Source organism: Mesoplodon mirus, assembly GCF_964341445.2.
Source record: "Mesoplodon mirus genome assembly, chromosome: 9".
NCBI lineage: Eukaryota > Metazoa > Chordata > Mammalia > Artiodactyla > Ziphiidae > Mesoplodon > Mesoplodon mirus.
In genome coordinates, this window is record NC_138985.1 from 57,010,860 (window position 1) to 57,031,628 (window position 20,769).

The 20,769-nt window shown below is 36.8% G+C and overlaps 1 protein-coding gene across 1 annotated transcript in view; it reads right to left on the reverse strand.

Annotated features, from left to right (window-relative positions):
• Window positions 1-20,544, reverse strand: part of PPP1R9A (protein phosphatase 1 regulatory subunit 9A) — a gene marked incomplete at its 5' end in the record, with an annotated part of 154,310 nt that extends 133,766 nt beyond the window's left edge. Inside the window, 3 exons of the mRNA XM_082632230.1 lie at window positions 7,307-7,427; window positions 14,392-14,524; window positions 20,506-20,544. Coding sequence (XP_082488356.1) covers window positions 7,307-7,427; window positions 14,392-14,524; window positions 20,506-20,544 — 293 coding nt within the window. The remainder of the gene's footprint in view (window positions 1-7,306; window positions 7,428-14,391; window positions 14,525-20,505) is intronic.
• Window positions 20,545-20,769: the final 225 nt, after the last annotated feature.

Below are 20,769 nucleotides of genomic sequence, written 5' to 3' on the forward strand. Positions count from 1 at the left end.
TCTGCAGACTGTTTATGATTTTAGGCAGCCTCTCTGCTAATGGGTGGCGTTGTGTTCCTGTCTTGCTAGTTGTTTGGCATAGGGTGTCCAGCACTGTAGCTTGCTGGTCGTTGAGTGAAGCTGGGTGCTGGTGTTGATATGGAGATCTCTGGAAGATTTTCGCCGTTTGATATTACGTGGAGCTGGGAGGTCTCTTGTGGACCAGTGTCCTGAAGTTGGCTCTCCCACCTCAGAGGCACAGCACTGACTCCTGGCTCCTCAATTTGGGATGATTTGTTGTCTATTCATGTATTCCACAGATGCAGGGTACATCAAGTTGATTGTGGAGCTTTAATCTGCTGCTTCTGAGGCTGCTGGGAAAGGTTTCCCTTTCTCTTCTTTGTTCTCACAGCTCCTGGGTCTCCGCTTTGGATTTGGCCCCGCCTCTGCGTGTAGGTCGCTGGAGGGCGTCTGTTCTTCGCTCAGACAGGACAGGGTTAAAGGAGCAGCCTCTTCGGGGACTCTGGCTCACTCAGGCCGGGCGGGAGGGAGGGGCACGGAGTGCGGGGCGAGCCTGCAGCGGCAGAGGTCGGCGTGACGTTGCACCAGCCCGAGGCGCGCCGTGCGTTCTCCCAGGGAAGCCGCCCCTGGATCCCGGGACCCCGGCAGTGGCGGGCTGCACAGGCTCCCGGAAGGGCGGTGTGGACAGTGACCTGCGCTCGCACACAGGCTTCTTGGCGGCGGCAGCAGCAGCCCCAGCGTCCCACACCCGTTACTGGGCTCCGCGCTTTCAGTCGCGACTCGCGCCCGTCTGTGGAGCCCCTTTAAGCAGCGCTCTTAATCCCCTCTCCTCGCGCACCAGGAAACCAAGAGGGAGGAAAAAGTCTCTTGCCTCTTCGGCAGCTCCAGAGTTTTCCCGGACTCCCTGCCGGCTAGCTGTGGCACATTAGCCCCCTTCAGGCTGAGTTCTCGCCGCCAGCCCCAGTCCTCTCCCTGCGCTCTGACCGAAGCCGGAGCCTCAGCTTCCAGCGCCGCCCGCCCCGCCGGGCGAGCAGACAAGCCTCTCGGGCTGGTGAGTGCCGCTCGGCACCGATCCTCTGTGTGGGGATCTCTCCGCTTTGCCCTACCCAGGTATGTGGGGAGTTTCTTGCCTTTTGGGAGGTCTGGGGTCTTCTGCCAGCGTTCAGTAGGTGTTCTGTAGGAGTTGTTCCACGTGTAGCTGTATTTCTGGTGTATCCGTGGGGAGGAAGGTGATCTCCGCGTCTTACTCTTCCGCCATCTTACCCAGAAGTCTCCGAGATCATTTTCTTAAGTAGAGTTATTAAGAAGCTAGAAGCAAGCTAGAAAGCTATAATACAGACTCAATCTTTTAAAGCTAAAAAGGAACATCTAACCCAGAACTTTAATTCTGTCCACAACTAGGGTCTGAAGAGTAACTTTCCCAAGGCCACATGGTGATAACTTTATTAATTTTAGTTGCAGTTTAAAATATATAAAATATTACATATTTTATATACAAAATTAAATATTCCACATTAGATGAAATTAAAAAAAAAACACAGGCTAGAGCCATTCAACACTTTGGTGTATATTAAATCCAGGTTTTCTGAGAGAGAGAAAGAGAAAAAAGAGAGAGACAGAGAGAGATGGGGGTGAGGTGGGGGGAGTGATGAAAAGAATAGAAAACATATCCACACAAGAATGGCATTATACTAATCATACTGTTTTGTAAATCCTTAAAACAATATCTTTCTGTATCAGTAAGTATACATAACAAAACTTTAAAAAATTATTGACTGGAGGCAGCAACCAAGTGTTCCTTTTGTAGTTTTTTAATACTGATACCTTTTAAATAGCAAACATTAAAATACTGTGCAAATGAGCACACCCATCATGGTTGTAATAATGGTGTAATAACTTATTGGGTTGGCCCAAAAGTTCATTCAGGTTTTTCCATTAACATCTTACGGAAACCCCGAATGAACTTTTTGGCCAACCCAATAAAAGATGTGAACACTGCCATAGGTGTAATAATGTGACCACTTATTTTCAAATGCACACACACACACACTCAATTTTCATATAAAATGAAAGGTATGGAAAAGATCTCTAAAGTCCCTCTGACCACCAAAATCTTATGATTCTGTACCTATTTCATACATCTTTCTACAGTTTTTCATAAGACCTCCCATAATAACTATTTTTAATAAATTTCAAGCTTATGCCTACTTCAGTCAAGAACAGCTTCATACACAAACAGCACTGTGGAAGGTTTTTAATTTATATACGCTTATTTAATGCATACAACAGTCCTGTAATGTGGAAACCTGAAAATTAAGTAATTTGTTCAATATCCCTTAGCTGGTAAGTAGAGAGTATGAAATTAAGACTCCTGGTCACATGATCCCAAAGATTCTGCTCATTTCATTACATCAAGTTGTCTTCTTTAATATATTCACTGAGGCATTTATTAAGCATCTATTATAACAACAGCAGGATTACTGTACTAGGTAAACATTCATTTAGAAGGATTGTGGAAATGCACACTGGGACTGATAAAGCAAAGTTCTCATATCAGTGTAAATATTATAACTACACAGGAGAACAAATCAGTAAATAGGTTAATAGAAAACAAACCTAATTTAAAAAATGAGTGACAAATCATAAAGATCAGATCAGAAATAAATGAAAAAGAAATGAAGGAAACGATAGCAAAGATCAACCAAACTAAAAGCTGGTTCTTTGAGAAGATAAACAAAATTGACAAACCATTAGCCAGACTCATCAAGAAAAGAAGGGAGAAGACTCAAATCAATAGAATTAGAAATGAAAAAGGAGAAGTAACAACTGACACTGCAGAAATACAAAAGATCATGAGAGATTACTATAAGCAACTCTATGCCAATAAAATGGACAACCTGGAAGAAATGGACAAATTCTTAGAAATGCACAACCTGCCAAGACTGACTCAGGAAGAATTAGAAAATATGAATAGACCAATCACAAGCACTGAAATTGAAACTGTGATAAAAAATCTTCCAACAAACAAAACCCCAGGACCAGATGGCTTCACAGGCGAATTCTATCAAACATTTAGAGAAGAGCTAACACCCATCCTTCTAAAACTCTTCCAAATAATATCAGAGGAAGGAACACTCCCAAACTCATTCTACGAGGCTACCATCACCTTGATACCAAAACCAGGCAAAGATGTCACAAAGAAAGAAAACTACAGGCCAATATCACTGATGAACATAGATGCAAAAATCCTCAACAAAATACTAGCAAACAGAATCCAACAGCACATTAAAAGGATCATACACCATGATCAAGTGGGGTTTATTCCAGGAATGCAAGGATTCTTCAATATACGCAAATCAATCAATGTGATACACCATATTAACAAGTTGAAGGAGAAAAACCATGATCATCTCAATAGATGCAGAGAAAGCTTTCGACAAAATTCAACACCCATTTATGATAAAAACCCTGCAGAAAGTAGGCATAGAGGGAACTTTCCTCAACATAATAAAGGCCATATATGACAAACCCACAGCCAACATTGTCCTCAATGGTGAAAAACTGAAACCATTTCCACTAAGATCAGGAACAAGACAAGGCTGCCCACTCTCACCACTCTTATTCAACATAGTTTTGGAAGTTTTAGCCACAGCAATCAGAGAAGAAAAGGAAATAAAAGGAATCCAAATCGGAAAAGAAGAAGTAAAGCTGTCACTGTTTGCAGATGACATGATACTATACATAGAGAATCCTAAAGATGCTACCGAAAAACTACTAGAGCTAATCAATGAATTTGGTAAAGTAGCAGGATACAAAATTAATGTACAGAAATCTCTGGCATTCCTGTACACTAATGATGAAAAATCTGAAAATGAAATCAAGAAAACACTCCCATTTACCATTGCAACAAAAAGAATAAAATATCTAGGAATAAACCTACCTAAGGAGACAAAAGACCTGTATGCAGAAAATTATAAGACACTGATGAAAGAAATTAAAGATGATACAAATAGATGGAGAGATATACCATGTTCTTGGATTGGAAGAATCAATATTGTGAAAATGACTCTACTACCCAAAGCAATCTACAGATTCAATGCAATCCCTATCAAACTACCACTGGCATTTTTCACAGAACTAGTAACAAAAAATTTCAAAATTTGTTTGGAAAAACAAAAGACCCCGAATAGCCAAAGCAATCCTGAGAACGAAAAACGGGAGCTGGAGGAATCAGGCTCCCTGACTTCAGACTATACTACAAAGCTACAGTAATCAAGACAGTATGGTACTGGCACAAAAACAGAAAGATAGATCAATGGAACAGGATGAAAGCCCAGAGATAAACCCACGCACATATGGCCAACTTGTCTTTGATAAAGGAGGCAGGAATGTAGAGTGGAGAAAGGACAGCCTCTTCAATAAGTGGTGCTGGCAAAACTCGACAGGGACATGTAAAAGTTTGAGATTAGATCATTCCCTAACACCATACACAAAAATAAGCTCAAAATGGATTAAAGACCTAAATGTAAGGCCAGAAACTATCAAACTCTTAGAGGAAAACATAGGTAGAACACTCTATGACATAAATCACAGCAAGATCCTTTTGGACCCACCTCCTAGAGAAATGGAAATAAAAACAAAGATAAACAAATGGGACCTAATGAAACTTCAAAGCTTTTGCACAGCAAAGGAAACCATAAACAAGACCAAAAGACAACCCTCAGAATGGGAGAAAATATTTGCAAATGAAGCAACTGACAAAGGATTAATCTCCAAAATTTATAAGCAGCTCATGCAGCTCAATAACAAAAAAACAAACAACCCAATCCAAAAATGGGCAGAAGACTTAAATAGGCATTTCTCCAAAGAAGATATACAGACTGCCAACAAACACATGAAAGAATGCTCAACATCATTAATCATTAGAGAAATGCAAATCAAAACTACAATGAGATATCATCTCACACCAGTCAGAATGGCCATCATCAAGAAATCTAGAAACAATAAATGCTGGAGAGGGTGTGGAGAAAAGGGAACACTCTTGCACTGCTGGTGGGAATGTGAATTGGTACAGCCACTATGGAGAACAGTATGGAGGTTCCTTAAAATACTAAAAATAGAACTACCATATGACCCAGCAATCCCACTACTAGGCATATACCCTGAGAAAACCATAATTCAAAAAGAGACATGTACCAAAATGTTCATTGCAGCTCTATTCACAATAGCCCGGAGCTGGAAACAACCTAAGTGTCCATCATCGGATGAATGGATAAAGAAGATGTGGCACATATATACAATGGAATATTACTCAGCCATAAAAAGAAACGAAACTGAGCTATTTGTAATGAGGTGGATAGACCTAGAGACTGTCATACAGAGTGAAGTAAGTCAGAAAGAGAAAGACAAATACCGTATGCTAACACATATATATGGAATTTAAAAAAAAATGTCATGAAGAACCTAGGGGTAAAACGGGAATAAAGACACAGACCTACTTGAGAATGGACTTGAGGATATGGGGAGGGGGAAGGGTAAGCTGTGACAAAGCGAAAGAGAGGCATGGACATATATACACTACCAAACGTAAGGTAGATAGATAGTGGGAAGCAGCCGCAGAGCACAGGGAGATCAGCTCGGTGCTTTGTGACCGCCTGGAGGGGTGGGATGGGGAGGGTGGGAGGGAGGGAGATGCATGAGGGAAGGGTTGTGGGAACAGATGTATATGTATGACTGAATCACTTTGTTATAAAGGAGAAACTATTAAAAAAAAATGAGTGACAGAAAAACAAATAGTTCTGAGTTTAGAACAATGGGAATTGACTAACTGATGAATACAAAATTCTCTACTTTTTTGTTTTTTAATCAATTTGTAGTTTGGTTTGGCTTTGTGGCTCATTTACTTGAGAGGTGATTTATAATAATTTAGTATGTTTGAATATTAACAGTAAGAGTTATTTCCTATCACTTTAGAATGACTTAAGTTTTTCACAAAGCATGAAGAGAAAAGATACAGATTACAAACAAATTTTAGCTCACTTGGAAGAAAGGTTCTAAATTAATACTAGGAAATATTTACTACTACCATTATATAATTCACTGAAGGGGCAAAGAGGTTACTTCCTTAACTACTTTGAAAAGGAGGAAGATTTAATAAATTACTTTTAAACACAAAATATTAATATCCCACTTTCTTTGTTTTAAGTGTGATAAACATTCAGTCAGCTGAACATTCACTCAAAACATTCATTTCAGACCTTCTCTGTTCAAGTGTTATGGGAATACAAATAAGGCTACTGGCTAAGATGTGGTCCCTAACCCCATAGAAAGAGATGGTACTGAAGGTGTGGCTTTCTATTTAAATAAATCAATTTAGTTCCTCTTGGGAAACATCTGTGTATATAAATATGTTTTTAAAATTATGAAACAAATACTACTACTATTGGTCTCATTGGAGATTCACAAATGATTTTCAACATGGTTTATTATTTCTGGATAAGCTGGTTGAGTGATACATACTTAAACCTTGAAAAAAATCAAAGCCAGTTATTCAATGTTCCTAAAAAAAATAAGATGACATTTCTTTGAATTTGGCACTCATATTTTTGAGTCTACTTTTATTTCTATTTCTGTTTCAGCCCCAACTTGATGCATCAGGAGCCTAGGGTCAGGATTAATCAAATCTTTAAAGATACTTGTAGCTTGAGATGATGAAAGCTAAGACATAGAACAATGACCATCTGATGCTCTGGTGTGCATCCAAATTACCCAAGGTGGATGTTTAACCCTCTCCTAGAGATTTTAATTCCAGATTTAGGTGGCACTCAAGGGCCTGTCTTTTTAGACAGAACACATTTTGAGAGACACTGATCTCCAGAATTACCATCATTGCAGAATTAGTTCCTATTTTCCCTCCTACCTCTGTCATTTTCAGAAGTGCCAGAACTATTATTATTTGTTTTGATATCTCTGAAATGAAAACTATATGCTAATCTCCACAGTACATATTCTTAAATGATACACATCCATGATTCTGCTCACCTTCCACTGGCTAGATAAATGAATAGACAGATACAAAGGTAGACAGGTACAGATAACAGATCCATCCACCTACTTATCTAATATACATTAAAGAAATGTATTCTGCCTGCAAATCAGAAAGTAATTCAAGTGTTTTAACATTTTCCACATCTGAGACACACTCTGAAATTCTGTTCTAAAAAGTCAAAAGAAAGCTACCATTGAAAGAAATTCCCAGAAACATTTCCTAGGAGATTTGAGTTATTAACAACAGTAGTTGGCTTACCTGCCATCTCGCTGAGCAGCACCACCTTCCGTCACTGTCTTGACAAATATCCCCAGCTTTTCAAGTCCAGCATCTGCTCCAACACCCATTCCAATAATACTTATACCTAGTCCATCCTCATCTATGAAAAAGGAAAAAAAAAAAGAAACAACCTAAGTTTTACACTCATCCACAATTAGCTGCTGAGATCTATTTGCTGCTTTTAATTTTGTTCTTTGTGAACTATATTGATATGCTTCGTTTGACAGAATTTTTATTCTATGCTGGGGAGCAAGGATGTCAAATTAGACCCCTCAAAGGCTCATTAGTTTAGTCTCATTTTACTACTGCCAATGGCTCTTCCATTGTGATCCCTCAAAAAGGTAATAATTTGGTTATTGAGCAATCAATCTGCCTGACTAAATAATATTTTTAAGCACAGACCATACATACTCAAACATATATATATATATATTATTTAAATAAATGTGATCATAATATATCTGGAATTTCCCCTTTATTTATGCAGTCTTCTCTTCTTTTTTACTTGGTCCATATTCCCATTCATGTTAATAAGATGGTATGTGTCTCTCAGTACTTTCCTCTGTCCTACTATACAAGCATATAAACATATCATTAGATACGATATATACATTATATGCATATAATTAAATATACATATTATATATATCGCTTAATTTTCCTTCTTATTTGCTTTACACAAACAAGATATACCTACTTCTCTCTGCAGCTTACTTTTCTAATCCAATGATACCTCATGGATATCAACTTACATAGCCTTAAATCACTTATAATGTATATTTCATGGTGAGAAGCTGTCGTAACTTATCCAACCATTTCTCTACTAACAGGCATTCACTTTTGTTTCCATTTTATTGGCCCTTTGAACAATACTGACAAACACGTTTTTTAATTCACTTACAAATCCATATTTCCAATTCTCCTCTCTGTGAACACATATATTTTAACATTAATGAAATAAAAGATACACTATTTGCATTCCACACTTTTTGGTTAACATTCAAAGTTATTTTCTGATTGTCTCAAAGTCTTTATAATAATGGTGTATTAGCTGCATAAAAAATAGATGGTATTAGCTAGTCAGCAGTGGTGGAGTGTTAAAGGCAAACGGGCTCATGTGCTCAATAGAATACTTGATGCTTTTAAAAGCCTTTTTAGCAATAACCTTTAATTTGCTAAGTATTCTCAACTAGTAATTTTTTTTTTTTTTTTTTTTTTGCAGTATGCAGGCCTCTCACTGTTGTGGCCTCTCCCATTGGGGAGCACAGGCTCTGGACGCGCAGGCTCAGCGGCCATGGCTCATGGGCCTAGCCGCTCCGCAGCATGTGGGATCTTCCCGGACCAGGGCACGAACCCGTGACCCCTGCATCAGGAGGCGGACTCTCAACCACTGCGCCACCAGGGAAGCCCTAAACCAGTAATTTTTTGAATGAGGTTCATCTCATTGATTATTAGTTACTGCCAGCTTCTGCTTTAAGTATTTCTAAGTACAACTCATAATCCTACATCTTTATTCTACATATGTTTAAAAATATATCATTTGGCAAAAGTGATGTGTTTGCTCAGCTGTGTGCTGAAGAAAGCTATGTAGAGTGCTCTCCCTGGAGGAAATGTTTGATGTGATCCCCAGCTGAAGGCACGTTCCATTGATTCTAGGCACAGGTATCTAGTGTGAGAACTGCTGACTAAATGAGTGATCACTGGAGACTTTCCTTCCTTCCTTACATTTAGAATATTTGCACACATCATTTCCCATATTTATTACATTCTAATCGTTTCCCCAGTATAGATATTCATGTTCACCAAGAGGCATTCTCCTGCTAAAAACTTTCCTACATTCATTGCAGTTTTTGAGTTTCTCCCCAGACTGAGTTTTCTTACGCACATGAAGGTTAGATCTGTGCAAAGGCTCTTCATTGGTTACATGTATAAAGTTTCTTCTCTCCAACATGAATTCTCTTATGTATATAAAGGTTAGCTGTATTGCTGAATTATTGCACATATTCATCATATTCATAGGGTTTCTCTAGAGTGTGAATTTGTTCATGTTGATAAAGGGATGAATGATGACCAAAAGCCTTCCCAGTGTTTACATTCAAAGAAGTTTTTTTTTCTTCCTCCAGTGTGTTTGCTCTTGTGTAGTTTAAGAGATGATCTCTGTAGACTTTTCCACATTGAAAAATGTCATAGGGTTTCTCTCCTGTATGAAATCTCTGGTGTATATTAAGTATTAGCTGAATTCTTATTATATTCATTGTATTTATAGGACTTTTTCTTCGTTATGAATTATCACATGTCAAGCCAGTGTTGAGTTCCCATACTCAGTATATTGAAAGGGCTCCCCTCAAATGTTGATTCTCTGTACTATCATGCCATTAAATATAATAGTTACTTCCTGCAAATAACCTGCATGAAAATTATATCTGAGTTTTTAAATCCATTTTCCCTGCCTGGACTCAGGCTTTAGTAAAATTATCTTCTTTCCTTCCATAGCTCCTCTTGATGCTCTAACTGGAAAATTACTCAGATTTGCAAAGCTGAAATCCCAACTGTGGGCAAAACTATTATATGAGCTTGAGCCATCCTCAATTCCACTGCAGACCACGTGAAAGACATGGTGATAACCGAAGGAAAATTAAAGAAAGAGTACAATCAAGCCACAGAGACCAGGTGACTAATCTCATCTCTGTACAGCTTCTTTGAGATGTGAAGCATGGGTGAAGTCCAAGCCACAACTTCAAGGCCCTGATTCTTGTGGTTGCACCATCAAGAACCCAGCAGCCGGAGGGAGACGTAAAAGGGAGGGGATATGGAAACATATGTATATGTATAACTGATTAAATTTGTTATAAGGCAAAAAAAAAAAAAAAAAAAAAAAAAAAAAAAAAAACCCAGCAGCCAACCTGTCTTCCTCTGTATATACTCTCCTAGGAACAGGAAGAGCACTAAGTATGCAAAGCAGCCAGGACAAGATGGAAACAACTATAAGGCTGTGTTAGGAAGATGTTATCACCACCCTCTGGAGCTCAGAGCTTATTTTCTCTACCAGGAAAAAAAAATCTCATGTTAGTTCAGCATTCCCCTCATTGCTAGTGAGATGTGAGCTTGTATTCATATGAACTTGGGCCGTTAGATTTCCTCTGAAGTGCCAATTTTTCTAATGAGTTTTGCCTGACTCTTTTTTCCTCATCATTTCTGAAGACTCTTAGAATATTATAGCTATTAACTCCATGTCATCTATAATGAATATTTCCCCCTTCAAATGTATCACTTATCTCTTGGCTTTGTTTGACAATATTGCCTTTAAAGGTTTAAAATTTTGGATGAGTAAATTGGTCCATCTTTTCTTTTATAATTTCTGATTTTCCATTCTGGTTAAGCCCCTCCTCCCACAAGTCCAGATGATAAATGTAGACATAAATTTTCATCAAATATCTTTGTAATTTTTAATATTTTATTATTTAATTCATGTAGTTATTTTTATATATAATATAACGAAAATGATGTTTTCCAACTTAATACTCTTTCAGATAGATGCTTTATGCCAGAACAGTTTGTAAAGCACTCTGTCACTTCTAAATTAGAGTATCTTATGTGTCATGTTGTTAAATTCTCATGCACACTAACATCTTTCCCTTGGACCTTGTATTTTGTTCCACTGATCAACTGCTGTATGTATAGAATTTGTTCTGATTATAGAGGCTTCATGTTACATTCAGATATTTAGGAAGTTAAATCCTTTCACATTCTTTTCCATACTTCCTTTAGGTCTGTATTTTTCCATATAAAATGTAGTATTGTATTATGCAATCCCCTCTAACAATGAAACTCTGATGGCAGTTCTACTTGAACCGCATTAAATTTATTTATTAATTTATAGGTATAGAAGACAGAATAGGAGAGACTTTACTATACTGAGTCTTCTCATCCAAGAATACAGAATATCTATTTGCTCAGGTCTTGTATCTTTAATAGCTATAATACAACTTTTACAGCTTTAATAGCTACAAAATGACAATGATATATCACCTCACACCTGTTACAATGACTATCATCAAAAAGATAAGAGATAACAAGCGTTGGGAAGGATGGGGAGGAAAGAGAACTCTTGTGCACTCTTGGTGGGAATGTAAATTGCTGGAGACACTATGTAAAACAGTATGGAGATTCCTCAAAAAATTAAAAATAACTACTTCATTTAGTTCTCTTCTAGTTTAATTTTTCTAGTTTAACTTTTACTATGAAATGTAGCATACAAACAAAAGACTTTATAAAAACATTTACGGGCTTCCCTGGTGGCGCAGTGGTTGAGAGTCCGCCTGCTGATGCAGGGGACACGGGTTCGTGCCCCGGTCTGGGAGGATCCCACATGCCGTGGAGGGCTGGGCCCGTGAGCCATGGCCGCTGAGCCTGCGCATCCGGAGCCTGTGCTCCGCAACGGGAGAGGCCACAACAGTGAGAGGCCCACATACCGCAAAAAAAAAAAAAAAAAAAATTTACCTACGAAACATTGTGTAAAACAAAAATAAAGCAAACATTCATGTACTAACAAAGACAGAAAACATTACAAATACCCCAAAAGCCCACTATGTAAGCCTCCCTGAAATCATAACTCTTCCTTTGGTAACCATTATCCTAAACATGGTGCTAACCATTCCTCCCTTTTCTTAATACTACTTTTTAAAGCTACTTATTTGTGTATTTCTAAGCAATATGCAGTTTAATTTTTCCTGGCTTTTAAATTTAAATAAATGGAATTGTACTGAATGGCTTCTTCTGTGATTTGCTTCCCACCCCCCCTCAATTTCATGTTTGTAAGAATCATAACACAGTGCTACATGGAACTGTGGCTCCTTCATTTTTACTGCTGAGTAATATTTTATGGAATAGATATGCTACAATTTATATACCTTTTCCTATCATTTATGATTACTCAGATTGCTCTCATTTTTGCTATTGTAAAAGCAATACAATGGCCCACAGCCAAATCCAGCTGTCTTTGTATGGGCCATAAGCTAAGGATGGTTTTTACATTTTTAAATGGATAAAAAGTGTAAGCTTCACTCTTACATTCTCTTTAACCTCAAATGAAAGTGTCTTTTATAGGAACGATTGTTGGCCAGTGATGTTTAGTGTAATAATTGGTATTCTTTATATATTTTTCATCCAAGCAATTTTATGCTTAATACTTAGTTTTCAACTCTCTTTCCCTAACATTTGCTGTTTTGAACAAGCTGTTGTTTCTTTTCCTCCTTGCTAATTGAGAAGTATGAAGGAGATATGTTCTTTAAGTCCTTACATATAAGCAAATTTCTTTCTTTCATCAGGATAGGTAAATATTCTGGGATGGATAAAGGATTCTTGGATCATTATCCTTTTTCTTCTCAGTGGTGTGTGAAATCATACATATGCCTCCCCACTCCCAGTGTTACAAATAAGAAGTCTGATGCTAGTCTAATAACTTTACCTTTGTAAGTACCTTTGCTTCTTTGTTTGCTTTGATTTTGGCCTGGTATTTTGTAAGGTTTTCACTTTATGTTTGAAGATTAGAATTTTCTCAGGCTATGCCTGAGTATGGGAATCTTTTTTAAAGTCCTCTCACTCGCAACAAATTGGCTAGGACCTTTAACTTATGAGGTTCAGATTTTTGAGCTCAGGAAAATTTCTTCTATTTTGTCTAATATGTCTCTTGTCCTGTACTGTCTTTTCCCCTTCTATTACAACTTATATATTGGGTCTCCTTCATGATTTTTCTTGGACTTTTTGCTCTGTTTGAAAATTTAAAAATTACTTTGGGACATTTCTTACACTTGACCTTCTAGATCACCAATTTGAGTCTCAACAGTAACTATCCTTTTCAATTCCTCTACTGAAATTTTTAATCTTAAAATAAATATTTTATTGTTAATTTGCTTAATTAAGCATGTCTTTTTATATATATATAAATTTATTTATTTTATTTATTTATTTTTGGCTGTGTTGGGTCTTTGCTGCTATGCGCGGGCTTTTCTCTAGTTGCGGCGAGCGGGGGCCACTCTTCATTGCGGTGCATGGGCTTCTCATTGCGGTGGCTTCTCTTGTTGCGGAGCATGGGCTCAAGGCATGTGGGCTTCAGTAGTTGTGGCTTGCAGGCTCTAGAGTGCAGGCTCAGTAGTTGTGGCGCACGGGCTTAGCTGCTCCGCGGCATGTGGGATCTTCCCGGACCAGGGCTCGAACCTGTGTCCCCTGCGTTGGCAGGTGGATTCGCAACCACTGCACCACCAGGAAAGCCGTAAGAATGTCTTTTTAAAGCCACACTTGAACATCTTTATTTGGTTTCTTTGGGGTTTTCTTGTTATTCAAGTTGTCATCTGTTTGTTCTGCTTTTTTCCAAAGCTCTCTAAGATGTGCTATTTTTCTGTTCATTAGGTCCTAGTTCAGTTCCCAGGTGATGATTTATGATGGTAAACACAGCAGGCTCTGGTCCCGTAGGTTCCCAGTTACTGTAGCAGGCAGTCTGTGATTCCAGGGAGAAATCAGGAGCAAGCCCCTCTGCTCCTGTCCTCCCTGCTTTCCTTTAACTTTCTCCCCTCAGAGATGAAGAGGATTCCACTGCCTTCATTCCAAAAATCCACCATTTTCTAAAGGCCCAGCACTCCCCCTATCTACTACATTCAGAATCTAACCATGACCACTCTCCCTCCACCAAAAATCCCCAAAGCAACCACCTGCCCCAAGCTCTCACTTATGGCAGCTCTCTCTGGACTCCTCACCTGCACCAGCGCTTTGCAGGAGTACCAAGAAAACATCAGACCTCACTCACACCTCCCTACTCCTAGTCGCCAACCCAGCCAACTAAAGTAGATGGGTTTCAGTGGAGTGGGTAAGGGAGGAGTCTTTCAATTCACCATCTATACAGAATTCATATAAACTATTTTTGAAATTTAATAAATAAAACCCTCCATGAGAAATAAAGCTTTATCCAATCCTTAGGGGGGAAAAAGGCTATACTTAGAGAAAATAAAGTCATTTATACATTATTAACATAGCAGTATAAAATTATTAACATTGTAGAGCTCATATACCTTTCTCTAGTTCCACTGGGAAAAGTTCCAGCTTCTCTACACGCTTTTCAAGTTCATACTCGGCTGAAGCAGCCACAGGGTCAACTTCATCATTTCTCCTGTCATAGTCTTCATTGGAGTATGTGCTGAAGACCTATAGTAAGGTATCAACAAAAAGATGAAAATCCAGAAAAGACAGTTCTCTTGATTAAAAAAAAAAATCTGCTACATATCCAAAACTACGTAAGTTAAAAATTTTGTACGAAGAGTTTCTTCTAAACAACTGTTTTGTTATAAAATCAACTGAGATATTAAGGAAAACTGAATCAGAATAAAGTTAACTTACTAATTTAAAAAATGTACCACTTTTAATAATTTGAGAGACAACATTAGCCACAGAATACATTATATGGTTAGCAACATTTATCACTTTTTATAGAATCAGAGTATACCATATTAGCTGCAATAAAATTAAGGTAAAGTATCTGAGGCTACTGAAGCAAATACCCACACTGAACCCATTTCATGCTATGACCTCTACAAGCCCTGATGCTGCAGTGTGCTGGTACTAGAATTATATTTCAAACACAGAATCACTGAAACTGACTTCTATTCTGTACTGGGCTGTGTTAAGCTCTCATTTGTCATCTCTCATTTTACTTCCATGTAGGTATAAATTAAATCCTCACTGAACCTTTTAATGAAATGACTATCAAAATATTGCTCAAGAGCTGCAGAACAAACAGGATATTGGTAGCTCTTTCTTTCTGACCTAAATCATTCAAAAGATTACTAAATGTGGTCTTCAGATGTAGCTGTAAGAAAATTATTGCCCTTCTTTCTGCTGAAATATTTGTTTTATTTGAAAAGTAACTGGAAATAGGTACACAATCCCTCACTTAATACACTGAAGAATATTTTTTAAAAAGAAATGTATAATTCATCAAGCCTAATTAATTTGCATGATAAAAACTGACATTTTCAATTAAATTCAACAGTTATGAAGTATCTAGACTGGGCCTGACAAAACTTTGCCATGCCCTCCAAAATCTTAAAATCTAGGAGTAGTTTTTTAAAAAATATACATTAAAAAGTGATAATAAAAACGTCAATAGAAAGCAGGACAGAAGGTCAGAGATGAAAGAAATTAAGTCTATTGCCTATAAAGCTGGCCCTGCTAGTCCAGATGTGCTTTACATTCATATTATTGGAAAACTGGCAACTCTTACATGCTGTATACGGTAACCTATAAACCAGAAATACATACTACATACAAAGAAACAGATGTAGTGTGGTTCCTAATTCTACATACTTCTCAAAATCGTGTCATTTATAGGTTTTGTACCAGAATGCATAACTGTTTTTCTTCCTGACTTTCAACATGTTTTCATAGCCTTGTACCATTCACTTGGTCTCTACCACATTTCTCCAACACAATAAACATTTCTGCATCAAAATGAACACTTCTAAACTATGGGGTTTGTACCTTTTAAATTAATCTTTTCACAAAATATGCTTCCTATGCCCCTTCCACAGAACCTTCCAATATTTTTCTTAAATTGTCAGGTTTATGACTTTCTCTTAGACAGCCTTTTTGATCTTTCACTTCCCTTATATGTTTTGGTAATCACTTATTTATTCATTCATCAAAAATTTACAAAGAATCAACTCTATGCCAGACATTGTGCTAGACACTGAAGAAGGCACAGTTTCAAGTAGCTCACAGCTCAGTAGGGACATAGAAATCAAAATAAACAACTAAAATATATGTGATAACTGATATAAACAAAGGAATATACCAAGTAATTTTTTTATTGTCATGAATTTCATGGAGGGGAAAATATTTGAGTTGAATCCTAAATAAACAAGGATTCACATATTCAAATGTAGAAGAGGTGGAATGTATATTTCAAATATAAGACGCTAGAAAAAAATCTATATCTGTATCTTTTGGGAAACATCGACAGTTGAGTGGACCACAGTGCAGCATGCCTAGGGGAGCAAACTTTAACAACACACAAAAAAAGTTACTTGGATCTGGAACGTACATGTCCTGGAAACTATCGGCAGAGATGACTGGAAATTATTCCACTGACGTTTGCCACTTGTCTATTTCTGCTAATAGGTTCAAGTATATGATTGCTAAACAAGGATTCAAACGATATTCATACTGGAACATAACTCAATTTTGCTACCAACTTAATGTATGAATAAAAAAATGTGTGTATACATACACATGTATATATGTATATATGTGTGTTTGTGTGTATACACACACATCTGCTATCAAATGTCCTTCCCCAATCAGTCTGGTTTATACAGTCCATTTGGGGATATCCAGAAATTAAATAAAACAAACAGAAAACTAACTATATGACTACATATGGGAAAACAGTACTTTAAATAATGTTTGAGGCATGTAGCAATCAGATGACCATATCACCATTTAACTCTGTAGAGAAGAAATAATGTTATAATATACTTTTCATCTTCAGCTTGTTCACAGTCTGGTAAATTATGTGGGCACATAGGTAAAACCTATAAACACATGAAACAGAATTCATTATTTGCAAATTAAGCTTTTGTTTACCTGGAGAATCCAAGAGGTTAAACAGAAAAACTGTTAGAACAAACAAGAGTTCAGTGAAAACAGAATTTCAGAACTACCAAAAAAGCCCATAATAGCTTTAGAAAATATAACAGAAAATATCAGAAATTATAAAATACTCAAGAATTGCTGATTATAAATGTGCAAGGATATCCTTTATCTATAAAACTTAACTGAAAATTTCAAAAAGCCTTGAATAAGTGTAATGCCATACTATGTTATTGGATTAAAATCCTTAATATTGTAAAAACCTCTATGATCCTAAATTACTGTAAATGTCTCTTTGCCCCAATTTAATTTATGAATTCAGGGCAATCAAAATTAAAATCCCACTAACATTTTTCATGGAAACTAACAAGCTGCTTGCAAACAAGGAATAAGGATGAAAATAGACCCTATCAGACACCAAAACATACAATAAAACTTCGTTTATTAAGGCAGTGCAGTTTTCCCCAAGATAGATCTATTTTTGTACTCTATTCTGTTTCACTCCTCTACTTTTCTATTCAAATTAGCTTAGGTGGTCTATTCAATAGTAGGGAAAGAATGAGATATCCATATGAAAAAAGATTCCTATTTCATATGATTAACAAAAAGTAAAACTTAACATTGGTTAAGAACAAAAATTATAAACTATTAAACTGCTAAAAGAAAATATGGGACAATGTTTAACAGGCTAGAGAGGACATTCCCAAAAAGCCGTAGATCCTAGAAATCCTAAAGAAAATGAATAAACTATTTGATTAAAAACTAATGCTAAAAGCTTCTAGGTAACAAAATATACCATAATGAAATTTCAAAACAAGTCAAATATTAGGAGAATATATTGCCAAATATCAAAATGAAATATGAATATGCATAATATAAAAAGGGTTTTATCAACTTAAACAACTACATCTGTAAGTAGGGGAAAGAAAACTGAGAATTCAACAAAGACATATTAATGTTCAATAAATGATGTAAAGATGCTCAACTTCATTAAAAATTAAGCAAATTTAAGAAGGAAATACTATATATTCACCCATAGGATGATTTTTTTTAAAAAAAGACTGCAACATCCAGTGTTTGTGAGGATATAGGAAAAAGAATACACTTGGAAAAGCAGGAAAAAGCTCGCAATTTGAGAATAGCTATCAAGATTTTAAATGTAAATGCCTTTGATCCAATAACACCATACCTAAGTATTTATAGAGATACTTGCAGGTGTGCACAGATACCTGTGCAAGGAAATTCATTACAGAACTATTTATAATAGTCTAAGATGGAAAATTACCTAAATGTTCAATGATAGAGAAAATGTCTTACTAAATTATAATATATACAAATATTTAATTTCATGCAATGATTTAAAAGATCTATCTCTGCTGACATGAAAGGCTCTGAAATACATATATTATTTAACCAAAAAAGCACATGGCAGATATACCTATTATCTACTGATATATCCTTTTGTATCTACTTATATATTTCTATATATACATATATAGGTATAAATATGTTCTCAATTGGTATGATCCTAACTTTAAATTAAATACCTCCTAAATTCTCTAGTTATGTAGCTCTTGCTAAATTGTAAAACCACCTAAGCCTCAGTTTCATTATTCACAAAATGGCTATAATAATAATAATACCTACCACATAAAGTTGCTGTAAGAATGAAATGAGATAGTCCAAATAATCATGCTGGGTTCAATGTCAGGGGAGGGAAAGCTGTCCCAGGGTAATATGAGAGATAACAATATTGTCCCAGATACCTACACTCATCTCATATTCTCATTTATAAATAAGTTTTGAATATTTCATCCACTATGATGCTTAATGACCTTGGAACAAAAATCTGCAAGACTAATTTAGTATTATAATGTAGACTGGCCTGCCAGAATCCCTACTTGTGTCCAGAGCAATACAGTATCATTACACAATGGCTCATCATCTGCCGCCAGGCTTTGTTTTGCCTTGACCAGGTAGAACCTCAGAGGTGAAAGAAAAATTGACCTAGGTAAAAACTTCCCCTTTCATCAATATGGTCATGACTCTTTCAGTATTCTTATAATAGTTCTATCATTTTTATTTATATTACCATAACTGCTCTACAAATATATATGAATAGTTAATTACAAAATAATAATCAGAGCTCCATCATGATACCCTTGCAATGCAAAAATGCAAAAAACTAAAGGCCAACAGCATCCTGGGTCCTAATATTCAACGCCATTCAAGATATGAACATATATATTTAGTTCAGTCACCTGCACATTGTTCCTGCTTTATTTCACTGAGAAAAGCAAACAAAAGTATGTTTAAGTTTAAGACTTCTTGTTTCAGAGCCAACAAGTGATATTCTATTCCTTGATCAAAGGAAACAAAACAAGACCATATCCCTTGCTTTGCAGCAGAGGCAGGCTTTTAGGGATAACAAGTTTACAAATACAGTTAGCAATGACATTTCTGACCCAGCGACCCAAGGCTATGAAAAACAAATAAAGTTAAAATTAGCTTATAAGATTTCAACTAGAATCATTCTTTTTCACATTTCTGGTAGTTTGAGCTCCAACACTTTTTCAAAACAACAGCAACATTTTTTTCAACAATAGGGAAAAAAAAACTTATTTCCTTTACTTCCTTAAGACACATTTTCTTTAATCAATGCAGGTCAAAATGAATTCAGGATTTTCTGTAAATACTGACTGGAAGGAATCTCCCACAAGCTTCCACAAGGTCTCAGTTCCGCCTGTCATCTGGGTTCTGCTGCACCTCCTGACGCATCAAAGATGGAAAATGCTGCAGGTTCTTGCAAGCTGTGTTTCAGATGATGGCTTAGCACAGCATGCTCCTGGAGATTAGTCATGCGTTCACATGCTTCCACGAACTGGCCTCACTTATCACAAGCCTCCTTGGCAGAACTCTAACTCACCTTCACATAAGACTCTCAACTGAAACTAAGAGAAAACATGGAGAAGACAGTCCATATCTTAAAGTTTTAAAAACAAATCTGGCGATAAACCATCCTCAGAAAGGAGGATCCTGACAGCCTCAGAACAATGTATAAAACTTCAGTTTCCTTTTCGTCCCTCACTGATTTATGATATAAGAATTATAGTTTCTTGATTGCCTGTGTGCCAGGGAGTATGTTAGGTTCTTCTTGCAAATTGACATAAGCCAAACTGAAGTGCACAATTATCAGGCATTTGGGGGTAAGCGTTGGCAATCTCCAAAGATTCTAAATAAGTGAGAGCTTTCTGCTGCATATAAACACATTGATGGGCAGGAGGATGGAAAAAAAAGACCCACAGCTCTATCTTGCAGGCTCAGTAAAGTCTCAGATTTCTGTCCTTTAGTTACTCTGACAAGTAACCTGCATGGAGGTATACTTAAAGCAACTGTGACAATATTCCACAGTAGGATGTGTCTAATTTTCTAACCAGATCCCTCGACGGAACCCTACATTTCAGAAAACAGGACCAAATGAGAACTAGAGTTAGGTGTTACTCTAAAAGCTTAGCTTGCTTGACTCAAAGTCCATTTACATAAAATATTTCTAAAACCAATCCACATATTTTCGACATTACGCGTTTCACCAATTATTTGTAACATGCCCAACATTAATAAACCTTCCTATTTAAAGTATGCATCTCTGGAATGTAGACTTCTAATTAGGGACTTTCAAATACTAATCCTAGAGTGAAGATTCATGATTGTTATACCTAGAATGCTAACTAAAGGCTCCTAAAACAAAGTTATTACCATAAATATGGTGATATGTGTGCTGAAATAACTGGAAGTAAATCACA